This window comes from Carettochelys insculpta, chromosome 3 (genome assembly GCF_033958435.1).
Source record: "Carettochelys insculpta isolate YL-2023 chromosome 3, ASM3395843v1, whole genome shotgun sequence".
NCBI classification, from domain to species: domain Eukaryota; kingdom Metazoa; phylum Chordata; order Testudines; family Carettochelyidae; genus Carettochelys; species Carettochelys insculpta.
Window position 1 is genome coordinate 123,766,467 of NC_134139.1, and position 13,921 is coordinate 123,780,387.

At 42.8% G+C, this 13,921-nt stretch overlaps 1 protein-coding gene across 2 annotated transcripts in view; it reads right to left on the reverse strand.

Annotated features, from left to right (window-relative positions):
- Positions 1 to 4,550: 4,550 nt before the first annotated feature.
- RPF2 (ribosome production factor 2 homolog) overlaps positions 4,551 to 13,921 on the reverse strand; it is a 29,762-nt gene continuing 20,391 nt past the window's right edge. For both annotated transcript variants that reach the window (XM_074990738.1, XM_074990737.1), the window contains 3 exons: positions 10,799 to 10,901; positions 10,331 to 10,475; positions 4,551 to 4,812 (listed from right to left, as the gene is read on the reverse strand). In XM_074990738.1, the coding sequence (XP_074846839.1) occupies positions 4,630 to 4,812; positions 10,331 to 10,475; positions 10,799 to 10,901 (431 nt within the window). In that variant the 3' untranslated portion in view covers positions 4,551 to 4,629. The remainder of the gene's footprint in view (positions 4,813 to 10,330; positions 10,476 to 10,798; positions 10,902 to 13,921) is intronic.

Below are 13,921 nucleotides of genomic sequence, written 5' to 3' on the forward strand. Positions count from 1 at the left end.
CATAACTCTAAACCAACAATCCACTTTGTTACATGAACATTTCACACTGGAAACACAGACTATGTTAAGAAAACAGAAGGAAAAATACCACAACAAAAGAAGTAGAACACTTGCTTTCATTAAAGAGCTTCACTGGGATTTGAATCTGCAGGAACAAGAAAAACATTTTACTAAAACAAGCTGTATTTTAAAATTCTGTGGGGACATTCTTCTATAACATACTACAGTAACTGAACAGGAACACTCAGAAGTACAAAAACACTTGTTGTGAAGCACCTCATTAAACATGAAGCACTGAGAGAAGAAATGTGTGCTGCAAATTCCTTATGTGACAGAATGTGCCAAGTAAATAGGCATAGTATTATAGACATTAAAACTCACCTGGGGTCCAGATCATAGGACTAACTCCTCCAGTGTTGCTACAATATTTCTGTAGCATGGACCACTTTTTAAAACCGGCAAACAAATGAAGGGTGAGGCTGCTGCACCCTTTTTATATTGCATATAATGTGTGGTGAAGGTCTAAAAGACCTGCTCTCAGAGGCTATGGGTGTGCCTACACTACGAGCTAAAATCGATTTTAAGTCAGTTAGCCAGATTTTTCCCAGTGCCTGTCTTCACTTTAAATTCCATTAATTAGCTCAATTTATGGACCACTAAAATATACATGATAATGAAATCCTACAATCATAGTAACCCGACGGGTGTAGCGTTATATTTGAATTTAAGAATCTGAATGAAGGGTAGTGAGGATGTGGCATGTCTTTAAATCAAATTCATTAGTCTCCACAGATGTCCTGTATGTTCCACCACAAGGCACCAGTTCTTTACTCTGGTGTCTTGCATCTCCACTGCTCTCACTTGCTTAGGAATTAGGCAACAGGACCGTTACAATTTGGCACCTGCAAGCCTGTGACTGTAGGTCATTAGAGGCTGAAAAATCTTTTTTTTCTTTGCTAGGAGTGCAACTGTGGGATCTGGGCTTCGGTGTATACCTCCGCTAGCTGCCTTTTCTTCTGTGCTGCCTGGCGCCAGCTGCTGGCTCCTTGTACCATGTGTCAACTAGGCTGTGGGTGGGGGTCGTGCTAGTCTGGTAGTACGAGAAACTTCTTTCAGCCATTTACATATTGTCCTGACCCTTCGCTTCCCTCCCCCCTGGAGGTGCCACACAGTCTGGAACATTCCTGCGCCCAGCCGTATCACAAGTCTTGACCTGGAATCAATAAAAGGATGTGCTGCAGAAAGTGCCAGGCAGATTGCGTGCAGTAAGGGTCACAATTTTGAGGGGCTGGCTGTAGCTGGGGCTCTTTTAGCTGCCTGGGGGGGCATCTCTCTCAGCAGTCATGATTTTCAGGGGCTAGCTGTAGCCAGGGCTCTTGTAGCTGCCCTGAGCCATACACGTCTCAATGAAGGTAATGTATTAGCTATACAATTACCGCACATGTCAACGTAAGGCTTGCAGCAGGGGATATTCATGTCCTAAGGGTCTTTTTTTCCATGTGCAAACCTGGCTGTAGTCTGGGGTCTTTTAGCCTGATGAATCTTTCCAGTTTCAGTGTAACAATACTGTCTGCTTTGACATAAGGTTCTTCTTTCTCAGGTAGCCTAAATCCAGATCCAAGTCTCAGAGAGGCACTCTGTGGGCGGTCACAATTTGCATGGCTGTCAACTGGGTACCATCTTTTAGCCATCCTGGCCCATTACTGACAATTCATTCGAGTTTCAGTGTAAGAACCATGTCTACGTGGACATAAGGGTCTTCTTTTGAAGGTGGCCTAAATCCAGATCCAAGTCTGAGAGAGGCAGTCCACGTGTGGTCACGATTTGCATGGCTGTCAACTGGGTACTGTCTTTTAGCAGCCCTGGCCCATTACTGATGATTCATTTGAGTTTCAGTTTAACAACTGTGTCTACTTAAACATACTTAACATGGCAGGGGCAGGAAGGGAATGAAACATGGGAAGATGGCATCATATACCCACATCTACTTGTGGGGTCAGAATGTAACAGGGCGCAGAGAACTGTGGGATAGGTTCCCACAATACACTGCAGCAGCACTCGATTTAAGCTTGATTTAAGCTACTTGTGTGTGGCAGCAGTAGGTCAATTTCATGGGGAGCACGTGGGAAGGTGAAGATGCTCAAAACTGAATGGATAAAATCCAGCATTAAGAAATTAATATTAATAAAATAAATTTTAATCTCATAGTGTAGACACAGCCTATGTCTAGGCATCAGCCCTATTTCAAAATAACCTATTCTGGAATAAATATTTTAAAATAGCTTTTTCAAAATAATGCTGCTACACACAAAAATGCATTTTGAAATAGTGCCACTGGACGCATTATAATTTATTGTCAAACAGGCGCTATTCTTCCTTCAGTGACATTTACTGATTTCGAAACAACACACCCACTAGTTTGAATTTATTTCAAAATACCAGTTGCATTGTGTATATGGCTAGCAAAGTTATTTCAAAATGGTGGCTGTTATTGCAAAATAACTCTGATGTGTAGATATAGCCAGAGTGCTCATTTGCTTGGTTGCTTTGTTTCCTGAAGCTGTGCTCCATAAAGATGACTGATAAGAGAGAGACTTTTAATTCCCTATACATAGCACCCTTTTAAGAGTCCAAAGTTCTTTGCAAAGATAATCATCATCCATTTTTTAAAGACTGAGAAAACACATCAGAAGTGAGGTATCTTGTTCAGTGTCACATGTGGAACCAAGACCTCCTAAATTACTGACGCTTGCTCTGCCAAGAAAAAGTCACCCTCACCTTCCTCAGCCACAAGTTACACAAGCAAACCCCACATTTTCCAGCTGCTCCTATGGCCAAAACCACTAACTTCTCCTTTCTCAGGTGACAGGTTACGAAAACCTATTTCACCAAATCCACAGATTCTTCCAGATTCTTCTCCCAAAACAGCACCCTGTGCCAATCCTTTAGAAGTTTAAATGTAAAGCTTTATTAAGAAAGGAAGAAAGAAAGAAAGAAAAATGGTTAGTGGTTAAATTACATACAATCAATCAAAGCTATCAATGCAGGCTATAGCTGATGGTACAAGCTGCTATCTTGAAGGTCTCTGAAAACACATCCTCTGAGGGATGGATCCCCAGTCCAGGCAGGCTGAGTTCACGAGGCCCGAAAGACAAAGATGGTCACTGCCTGGGTTACCTTTATAGTTTTGCCATTTGGAGGGAAGCTCTCTCCTCCTCAGCACATACTCAATGGAGGACCACCTGCTCAGGTTACCTGTTGGGGCATTCTGCCATTGACTGCATGATTAGACAGGGAGCAATCAGTTCAGACTGGGCAAATCTACAGTGGGGACTGCTGTCTTCCAGGTAGTGAAGGCAATCCATACCCTTCTGCACAACACAGTGACTCTGGGAAATGCATAGGGCATAGTAGATTGTTTTGCTGCCATGGGGATTCTTAGCTGTGGTGGGTCGATAAATGGAATGAACATCCCTATCTTGGCATCAGACCACCTTGCCACAGTGTACATGAACTGCAAAGGGTACTTCTCAGTGCAGACATTGGTGGACCAAAAGGCCTGTTTCACCAACACGAGTGTGAGATGATCAGGAAAGGTGCATGACATGCACATCTTTAGGAACTCTGGTCTGTTCAGAAAGCTGCAGAATGGGACTTTCTTCCCAGAGCAGATGAAAAAATTACCATTGGAGATGTGCAGATACCAACAGCAATTCTGGGAAATGCTGCTTACCCCTTCCTACCTTGGCTCATGTACCCATACACAAGCAGCCTGGATCACAGCAAGCAGCAATTCAACTACAGGCTGAGCAAGTGCAGAATGGTAGCAGAATGTGCATTTGGCTGTTTAAAAGCCAGATTCAGGAGCGTCTTGACTCGGTTAGACCTCAGTGAAAGCCACATTGACTTCACAATGGCAGCCTGCTGTGTGCTCCTTCATTTATGTGGGAGCAAAGGAGAAAACTTCATGCCTGGTTGGAGGCTGAGGCAGATCATCTGACAATTATGAGCAGCCAAATACAAGGACAATTAAGAGGGCACTGTTAATCGGGGGGCTTTGAAAAACAGCTTTACGAATGACAAGACAGTGATAGACGTATCTGTTGCTGTTAAGGTTATCTGCAGATTTACAGTGCTCTAAATGTACTAATACTGATATAGTTTCTGTTAATAAAATAGCACAAAATTTATTAAAATTTGAGCTGAGTATTCAACAAGTTAGGTAACAAGCCAAATACACTTAACATTAGCTGAAAACAAATCAAGGACAGCATTTACACATTAACAGCACACTTCCCAGAAAGAGTTTATCTGAAAAGATTAGTCTAGCAAGAGTCCCCAGGATAAAACCATTTGGGCAACTACTAGATAACTGACTTTCTTCAATGATTTACTCTACTAGATTTCTTCAGATAAGCAGAGACAGCTTCAGACAACTGAGGAAATCCTGTCAGTATGCAGCCCAACATCACTGAAGTTCACTTTTGTAGGACTGTGCATTAAAAATAAATTACAGGACTACAGCATTTTAAAAAATAGCAGCTGACTGGTTCACATCTGCCTCGTTTATTTTGTGACAAATACAACAAAAGCTGAAGTTTATCAAGAGTCCAAAATGATATAATATTATTAGACTGATTTTGATTTCTTTGGACTAATCCCTTCACCTTCTTCAGTCATCTTTGCTATAGGCTTCCTCTTTAACCCTTTCATCTTCCTGGTTTGTAATTTGCTGAGATCTTGTTTCTGCATGTGGATCCGACCATATGACGTACCAAAGATGTCGTGTGAGATATTCTTTTTCTTCTTTGGCTGTAAGATAAGAACTATGTTAACATTTCTGTGCACAGAATACCAGTCACTCAGTAATTGTATGCAAGTGTATCTGCCATCACAAGTCACCATATTAACCAGAAATTAAACTACCACTGCAATTTAAGGTAACTACACATAAAATAGAATTTTACAGATAAAATCCAGAGCAGAGATTTTTTTTACTTTCCTTATATACCACCAGATAAGTTCCTTATCCTGTCCTACCCATGTGACCCTCAATAGGTGATGCAATGACATGAATTAGCTTAGCAAAGAGACCTGAACATTACAAATATGATGTGTAATAAAAGAAGTTTACTTACTGTAACTGGAAATTCTTTGAGAGGTGTGGACCCTTTCTAGATTCCAAGCACAGGGAGCACATGGACCTGTGCATATCATGTGCTAACTACATGATGCATCCAAGACTTTAAGAGGCTGTGTGGGTCAACACCGCACTAGCTCCCTCTTACCAGGCTGTAAGAGTCTGAAGCAGAGGGGATAGAAGGTGGGACTGGAATCTGGATAGGGGAATGCACATCTCAAGGCACCTAGTTACAGTAAGTGACCTCTTCTTCAAGTTCTGGTCCCTATGTGGATTCTAAGCTTGGGAATGTAGCAAGCACTACTTAGGAGGAACGTGGGTGTGAGGGCTCTTAAAAGAGGACCTACTATGTAGGACAGCGTGACAGACATCCCATCATCATGGAGGGACAGAGGCATCATTTCCAAAGAGGATGGCTTCTGTGTACAGAGAAGGAGGACTGTGCACCATCCAGTTTATGTACATGAATATTGTTGGCTGAGAATACTTGGATGTTAAGGGAGTCTAGAAAGGCTCCAAGCAGTCCATTTCACTAGTTAAGCTTGAGCGTGCTAATGTGAATTCGTGCTTCTCTCGTGGACCAAAGGCCCTGAGCAGCACAGTTGTTTAGGTGCCTCCCCAGCCTCATAAGGAAAGGGTGGTGGTAGGAGCAGGGGGCATGAATGGCATTGCCCATGAGGACTGTGGAGGGTTGCATTGCCATGAGAGGGAAGTGAAGATGCTGCACAGGGGAGAGGGAGGAGGAACCAGTAGCTTGGTGGGAGAAACCTACCTGTGCATCGTACACTGTAGAGCCAATGTTGGAGGTTGCACAGCATAGGGAGACAGGCATGTGGCCTAAGAGCAGTGCAAGTCACCACATGTCCATGAAGAGAAACTTTAGCAGGCATGTGTGCATTAATGACTTCTCAGTGTGATAATGACAGTAACAAAGGCAGTGAAGCAATTCATGGACACAAAGACTCTGGCTGCCATGGAATCCAAATGAGCTACTATAAAGGCAATGTGGGAGTAGGGACAAGGATGGATTTTTATTCATTAATGTGTACTTCTAATCTCTGAAGCAGGGTGGGTAGGGTGGTCAGGAACCAGTAATCTAGGTAAAGAAATAGAGAGTAAACTAGTTGGCACATAATGGTCGTAGCAGCCTGTAAGACCTTTGTAGATACATGAGGGACGGCAGTGATCCCAAAAGAAACTCATAATGGACACCACCAACATTCCCCCTAATTATTTCCACCCATGTATGGAATAGATTTTGTTATGTGCACTGAGATGTGTGGATATGCACCACCAATATAAAAACATGCTGCTGGCTGTAGGCACTCTGTTAAATAACCTGGCAGCATCTGAACCTCTCCTGGGTGGCTGCCCAAGCACTCTGCTTACAGAGAACATTGGGCACCACCCATGGAAAAAAAACAAAGGTATTTGCATTGAGCAGAGTATAAGTCCATATGAAAGTATGCTTCTTTCATCTCAAGAGCCACAAATCATGCTCCATGGGAGAAGTGAAAGTATAAAGAAGAGTGTGACCATCCAGAAGTGCAAGGTGTGGGTTAATTTGTTTAAGATGCAGAGATCCAGAATGGAGCGTAGATCCACCCCCTTTTTCAGAATAAGGAAATAGGGGGAGTAGAAACCCCAACAGCTGCATGGCACAGGATCTACTGCACCCATGCAGATGAGTGCAGTGGTTTTGTTGCAGAGAAGATGGAGTTGGGAAGAGTTCAGGAGGGGGCAGGGGGAGTTCGAAGAGGTAGCCTTGATTTATTTCACTGTCCTTATATGCCACCAGATAAGCTCCTTATCCTGCCCTACCTACATATAGCACCAGTGGCGGGAGGTAATGAAACTCCAACTGCATGCAAAGACAGCCAGTCAAATCCCAACTCTGAGAGGAGGCTAGTCCAGTAGGGGTTATGGGTGGTTTGCAGATCTTGATACAAGGGTCAAAAATACTGTTTGGGTCAATGAGAAGTGGAAGTGGCAGAGGGAGACTGTTGGGGCTGTTGAGAGTCAGGTTGATGCCAGGGCATTTCAAAAGGCTGCTGGGGGAATGGTTGATAAGTTCATGCGAGGACAAGGAAAGAAAGGCAGACGTTGTCAGTGGATGGGAGTTGAGATATAGATGCCCAGAGAGTGAAAGGTGGACTGGGACACCTTTAGGAAGTAGAGGAACTCATTTTGTCATTAAACAAACTGTTTTCAAAGGGCATATATTTCAGCATCATCTGAACCTCCTCTGGAAGACCATGACAGATAACAGACTGAGGAGCAAGCAGCAATGTCTGCAGCATCTATTGCAGTCAAAACATGACTTTGTCCATCATTTTTCCTTCATCCAGCATATGCTGGAAGTTTTGTTGGCAGTCAGGAGGGACGGTGTCCTGAAGTCCACTAGTTGGGAGCAAGAAAGAAAACTGTATCTGACCAGAATATGGTCAGAACTGGCAATACGGAATTGTAGGTCCACCTGAGTAAGTCTAGTTTTTTTGGCATTGTGAGCTGGTTGTATTGGTTTAAAGTGTTACTTTTGGACATATGCAGTGGCAGCACTGATCACCAGGGAACTTGGCAGGGGGATGAAATATTTTTCCACTTTCTTTGACACAGGGCCACACCATCTGGACTGGTTATAAAATAGGAAAATATATTGGTACGGTTGCATGAGAGGATCCCAGAGATTGAAGAATGTCCAGGAATCGGTCATGGGAGTCCTGAATATCCTCTACTGCAGGAGTGAGCAAAGTGGGAGGCAGGCCCCCTGGGGAGGGGGACTGAAATTTCAAAAAGGGGGGAGCAATATGATTGGCTGCTATGTATCAGGGTTATCCATCTCATTAAAATGTTGAAATATGTTACTGTTTTTATGTATCTGTATTCACATTTATATACCGATTCATAAAGTTTTTCCATTCTACGTACTTTTCTTGCATGTCCTCAAAGGTTTTTTTTCATATGAATGTAACTGAATTTTCCGTCAGCTTGGATTACATTAGAGAGGTGGGGGGGGCCCTGCTTATTGCAGGGACAAAAAGTGGGGCCTGACGTAAAAACTTTGCTCACCCTTGCTCTACTGGCAGACTTGAGGGCTGTGGCCATGTAATCGAGCAGGGACTGATAATGTGTATGGTCACTGGTGTGGAGAAGGAAGCTATAACCAGGGCATCATCTGGCAGTGGGGAAGTGCTAGTAGGAATGGGTGGTTCTAGAGGTGCAATCAAGTGGTGCTGATGGACGCAGAGGGTTTAGAGGGTCCTCCTAGAGGATAGCTGTATGCGCAGGAAACACATGGTGTGCAGTATGATGATAGTAAGTGTTCCATGAGGCCCCAGCAGGCATGAACAGGGGTAACCATACATAGGTGGGGCCCACAGGTACCAGACCAAAGGGTCAACAGTATTAGTGTAATCTGCAAGACAGGTGTAGTTCCAAGGGTCTGGACCATAAGAATGGGAAGGTGTGAGCTTTGTCTAGTTCTGAAGACCACCCTGACTCCCACTGTCTTAGGTAGAATTGACCCAATGGTGCAGGCAGTACTGGTATTAGTGGTGATGTCAGATGACAGTCAACCAGAAGAGGCAGGGTCATCCGTGGTGGAGTGGGATGGAAGGCGAGAAGTTCATTGACCAGGATAGGCAGACTGGAACCTGGTGGCAGTACAAGATATGGTTGGGTAGCCATAAAGGATAATATAGCAGTGGTTCAAGAGGTGATAAACAGCCCGGACCATGTGGGACCCAGGGCACTGAGTTCAAAAACTGAGAAGAGACAACATAGACTCTAGAAGCTATGGAAGAAACAGGGTCGCAGTGTAAAACCTGATGGTGCTGGTGGAAAGTGGCAGTATTTAAAGTAATGTTCTGAGCAGGCTTTCTTAACAAGTGGTGGTGAAGACAAAGGTAGACCTTCAGCTGTCACACACACCTTCTAACTGAATCGATACTGGCTCAGGGAAGAAACGCTGTTTTGAGATGTTCCCTGTTGGGAAGCCACCCTTATGTCCATGCTTCTTCTGCATGTCTCGGGGTTTTGTCGGTGCTGGCGGTGCTGTATGAGAAGGGCCAAATGAAGCAGTCGTTTTTGGTGACTAGTGTCACTCCAATGGTTCTGCCAGAGCCAGGTCTTGCTACATACATGGGTGCATGACTTCAGTCACTCAAAAATTTCAGAGTCAGAGCTTGCACGCCACCCAGGTCCACCATGGAAAGAAACTGCAGCCAGAATCTACATGGGCTTTGTCAGACAGCAGAGGCAGTGGGTGTGTGCTTGTCACTCATGAGGGCTCAAGGTACAGTATAATCCCTGGGTCAGAGAGAGACGCTCATAAGAACATAAGAATGGCCGTACTGGGTCAGACTAAGGTCCATCCAGCCCAGTATCCCGTCTGCCGACAGTGGCCAATGCCAGGTGCCCCAGAGAAGGAGAACAGAAGACAATGATCAAGTGATTTATCTCCTGCCAAAGAGAAAAGAGGAAAGACCAAAGAGGAAAAGAGGAAAGACCAAATTAGTAACCTAAATTGCTACCTGCCTCAGTAAATAAAGAAACTATACTTAGTGAAAAAAAGATGACACAGTTTGCAGAGCACAGAGGGACTGGGATCCAACTATGGCCATCAGGTGGTTAGAGGCAACTGGAGGAGGGATGGTGACATATGCAGCCTCTGACCCGCTGCTTGTTATATGCATGACACTCTTAACGGCTCAGGCTCTGCACATGGCAAGCATGCCCCATGCTTGGAATCTACATAGGGAAGAGCACTGGAAGAATTAACACCAGAGCTGTCCTGGTCCTAGGACAGTTTTGGGTGGTTGCCACAGTCCCAGGAATTTGCGGAGCCCCAGGCTTCAGGGGGATGCGGGGCTTGGGCAGCACAGGGCCCAGAGGCAGTGTGACCAACCCTGCTCCACTTCACTATCTTAGGGGGACATGCCAGGCCTGGGTAGTAAGGGGACAGTGACAGAGCGACCAGCTTTAACTTCTCCACCTAGCTGACTCCCAGTTTTGCTTGAGACAAGTAGCTGCCTTTTGTCCTAAGGCCTGGATCCTTGCCCCAGGGACAGACCTGACTTACATGTTCATTCTTTGGGTCTTTTGCATGGCTTACTTCACAACTGATTCTGTATTAATGACAGTGTATGATGCAGAGCAAAGATTTCTGTGTAAAATACAAGGCTTACATACCTTGAGGGCTTTAGGTTGTTTAAGAGACAACTTATAAAGATCCTCTGAAGCCAAATGTGTTCTCCTCATCACCAGATCTAATGAAGGCCCCATGTCTTCCAGTTCAATTCTCGGTATTTTGCATCCCGACTTCTTCAGCAACACTCTGCAAAATAGAAAAAAGTCACTGTCCACCTTTACTGCATTTTGTATTTGTGTTTCTAATTATTTTCTGGACCATAGGACAGAACTTGACCTTTAGAAAACACGATAGTGCTGAAGTTTTTGGTTCAGAAAACTTATAACCAAAGGTGCCAGAGTCTGATCTTGAACGTGTGCGCAACTCCCACTGATTTCACTATTGCTGTGTGTGAACAGAATCATGAGCTGAACCTGGCCCTGAAAGAGCACAAAATGGCTACAGATAGGGATGAAATCTGAGCCTCTGTTATTCAATGTAAGTGGGAGGAGGAGGAAAGAGACACTTACTTGTAGCTTCGCATATAAATTTTTCCATCCATCGCTGTGAAATGCAGAACATACTCTAACCCTGCCAGGCGAACAGAGGGCACAGTAGGACCTCGAAAGAAATCTGAAATAATATTTCAAGATAAAGAAACCCGGCAATTTTACTTCTTTAAAATAAACTTTGTTGAAAAAAATCTCTAAGATAAGCAAGATTTTTTATTCCAATCTATTTAATAATAGAGGTGTGTCATAGTGGATGAATCTCAGATTAACGAGACAAATATTTTCTATGTCCAGCAAAGCAAAAAAATACCAAAAGCCAACCAACCAACCAACCAAAAAAGAACAGATTTGGCCTTAGAATGCTTAAGAGGGTCCCCTTCTGACTCATATGCAGGATTACTAACCACTTAGAGCCCCAATCCTGCAAACACTGCACTTGGTTAACTTTGTACATGTGAGGACTCAGGGGGACTTACTCATGTGTGTACATGCTTACCTCTGAGTACTTGAGTAAAGTTGTCCAAAGTTAAGCACAACTCTTGGCAAGACGGAACAACATAAATCTGCTTGCTGGAAATAATTTGGCTGCAATCCAAGTTCCAGTTTTTATTTTAAACATTAACCCTGCCACACCCCACCAAGACAGAACAGACATTACCATTTCTTCAATATGAACTGTAACTTTAGTTTTGTGAAATAATACAAAGAGCAATAGTTATTTAAAGGTATCGACTTTTCTAAACTTTGAGCTATGAACTCAAAACCAAAATGCATTTAACATTTTTAGGCCAGCTCATATATAGCTAAGGTTAAGAGAGTTTGTTCTATAAAGTGATGGTCTCTTGCACCAAAGCCAGCAAAGTAGATAAAAATAAGTGATCAAATTCAATACAAAATATAAACGAACAAAGAAGGATACAATATTAAACCATCTTGATTGTTTTCACTCCTAATTGTTTATAATACCATCTTGGAAATATGAAATCATTGTCACTTTATAAAGCAATTTTGTTTATGGTCTGAGCTCCTTTCCTCTTCTGAAATTAACTAATACTTGTGACTGCATTGCAATGAATATTTTTACTACTGTGTATATACAAATTCAGAAGACAAACCCAACACAGCTGCACACAGAAGCAAGCTTACAGTTTGTGCTTACAGTTTTAAAGGAGCAAATTCTGAGTCAAACTCATGCTCAGTTAGCTGTCTAACATAATTTTCATATCCAGGCCACAAAAACAGTGTGTGAGCAAAGAGCACACAACCAAGCAAGCCTGTCAACCATTTGCAGAGAGTGGAGGAAGGGTGTGACCTTGCCCTAGGGAACAAGGTATGTTAATAAAAAACAAAAGATCAATATCCAGAAGCAGGACTACTTAATTGGGAATGGGGAATGAGAGGCCTCACTTTCCTTTAAGTTTTATTTTCATATTCTCCAGCCACTGTTTTCTTCAGTGACTTTTTTCTGAGAGCATCAACGTGTTGAAAACAATTTTACTGGGCGACACTGCTTGGAGTTTAGCCAGAAAAATGTCCTGGGTCATCTAATATTTTCTCCTTCCTCCTCTGTTAGGTTACTGGATTTGCATTTAGATAAAAAAAAATTCTTCTATTTTAGTGTCCATTTTCTCAAGTTATAGCTAAACTACTGTTTCTTCTGATACATGAAATATTATCAACATTGCTTGTACTGGCAGACTAGCCTTGTACGTTCCTGTGGTATAGCTTTCCACTCACAGGATGACCTTTTTATCTAAATAGAGGTAGTGAGAAATTTAAGTTTCTATGATAGAAACTAGCTACAGAGAGTATTTCTTTCCTGAATCTTTAGGGATTTAAAATTTTTGGCTGATTCATAGTTTTTGAAACAGTCTACTCTAGTTGGATTAGAGACCTTGTTTTCCTTATCTTGTAAATTCCTGCTACTGGTTTATCCCTTGTTTTTCTTCATGTTTTTTACGTGTTTCAAGGATGTCTGATATACTAACCATAGCAAAGAGCTTTCAAGGAACTTCCATTTTGTCTTCAAGGACTTGCAATGTATGCTCCAAAGTAATCTGTATCTTGCTACTAGGTGATCAAATTATAACAATTCTTGTCTGAACAGCACAAATACTGCTGGACTTTGCATCTACGATGGTATTAGTTGGCACAGTTGTTTTATGCTGCTCTTTGTCCCCCGCGGTACCACCTCCACCTTCTATCTTTCAAGAGAATCTAAGTAACCCTTCACAGCCACATAATGGATTCCAAATAATTTGTGCAAACATGGCGATAGGAAGAAGGGGAAACTTAAGTGCCAGTGCAAAACAAACAGGTCTCCTCCTATTCAGTCCAAGCCTGCATTTTAAGAAGAGCAACCCAACATCTAGCTATTTTTAATACTGAAGTGGGTCCAATAAAGCAATGAATGGTGAAGTTATTTCACGAATATGTACGCAGAAAGCTATCAGAACCAGGGTTGCAGCAACTATATTTCTCAGGGATACAGAAGAGCCAGAGTCCTAGTAAAAGCACCAGAAACCAATGGCAGTAAAATCACTACGACAATTTTAAGACAGTGTGAGTGTGTCTACACTTGCATTCCTCTTTTGAAAAAGGTATGCAAATGAGGAAATCAGAAACAAATGCATATTTGATACCTCATTTGCATATTCTTTCAAAAGAAGAAAACCACTGTTGACGCTGCTCTTTCGAAGAGCTCACTTTTGAAAGAATACGCAAATGAGGCATCAAACATGCACGTCATTTGCATTTTAATTTCCTCATTTGCATATATCTTTAGAAAGAGGGATGCAAGCGTAGACACACCCTGTGTGTATGGAAACAGGAGGGGCAAGACAGTGACAAATCTTTGGTTGGGCTATATACAGTGGTAAAGAGAAGCTACAATTTACACTTTCAAACCATTATGAGATGCTCTCAGGGTGTGTCTACACGGGCACAAATCTTCAAAATAGCCATGCTAATGGCCATTTCAAAGATTACTAATGAGGCTTGGAATTGAATATTCAGCATCTCATTAGCATTAGGACGCTTCCGGATGCAGCGCTTTGAAAGCGCCGCAGCTACACGGGGGGTCCTTTTCAAAAGGACCCCGGCACTTTTCGAAATCCTCTTATCCCGAGGGATTTCGAAAGG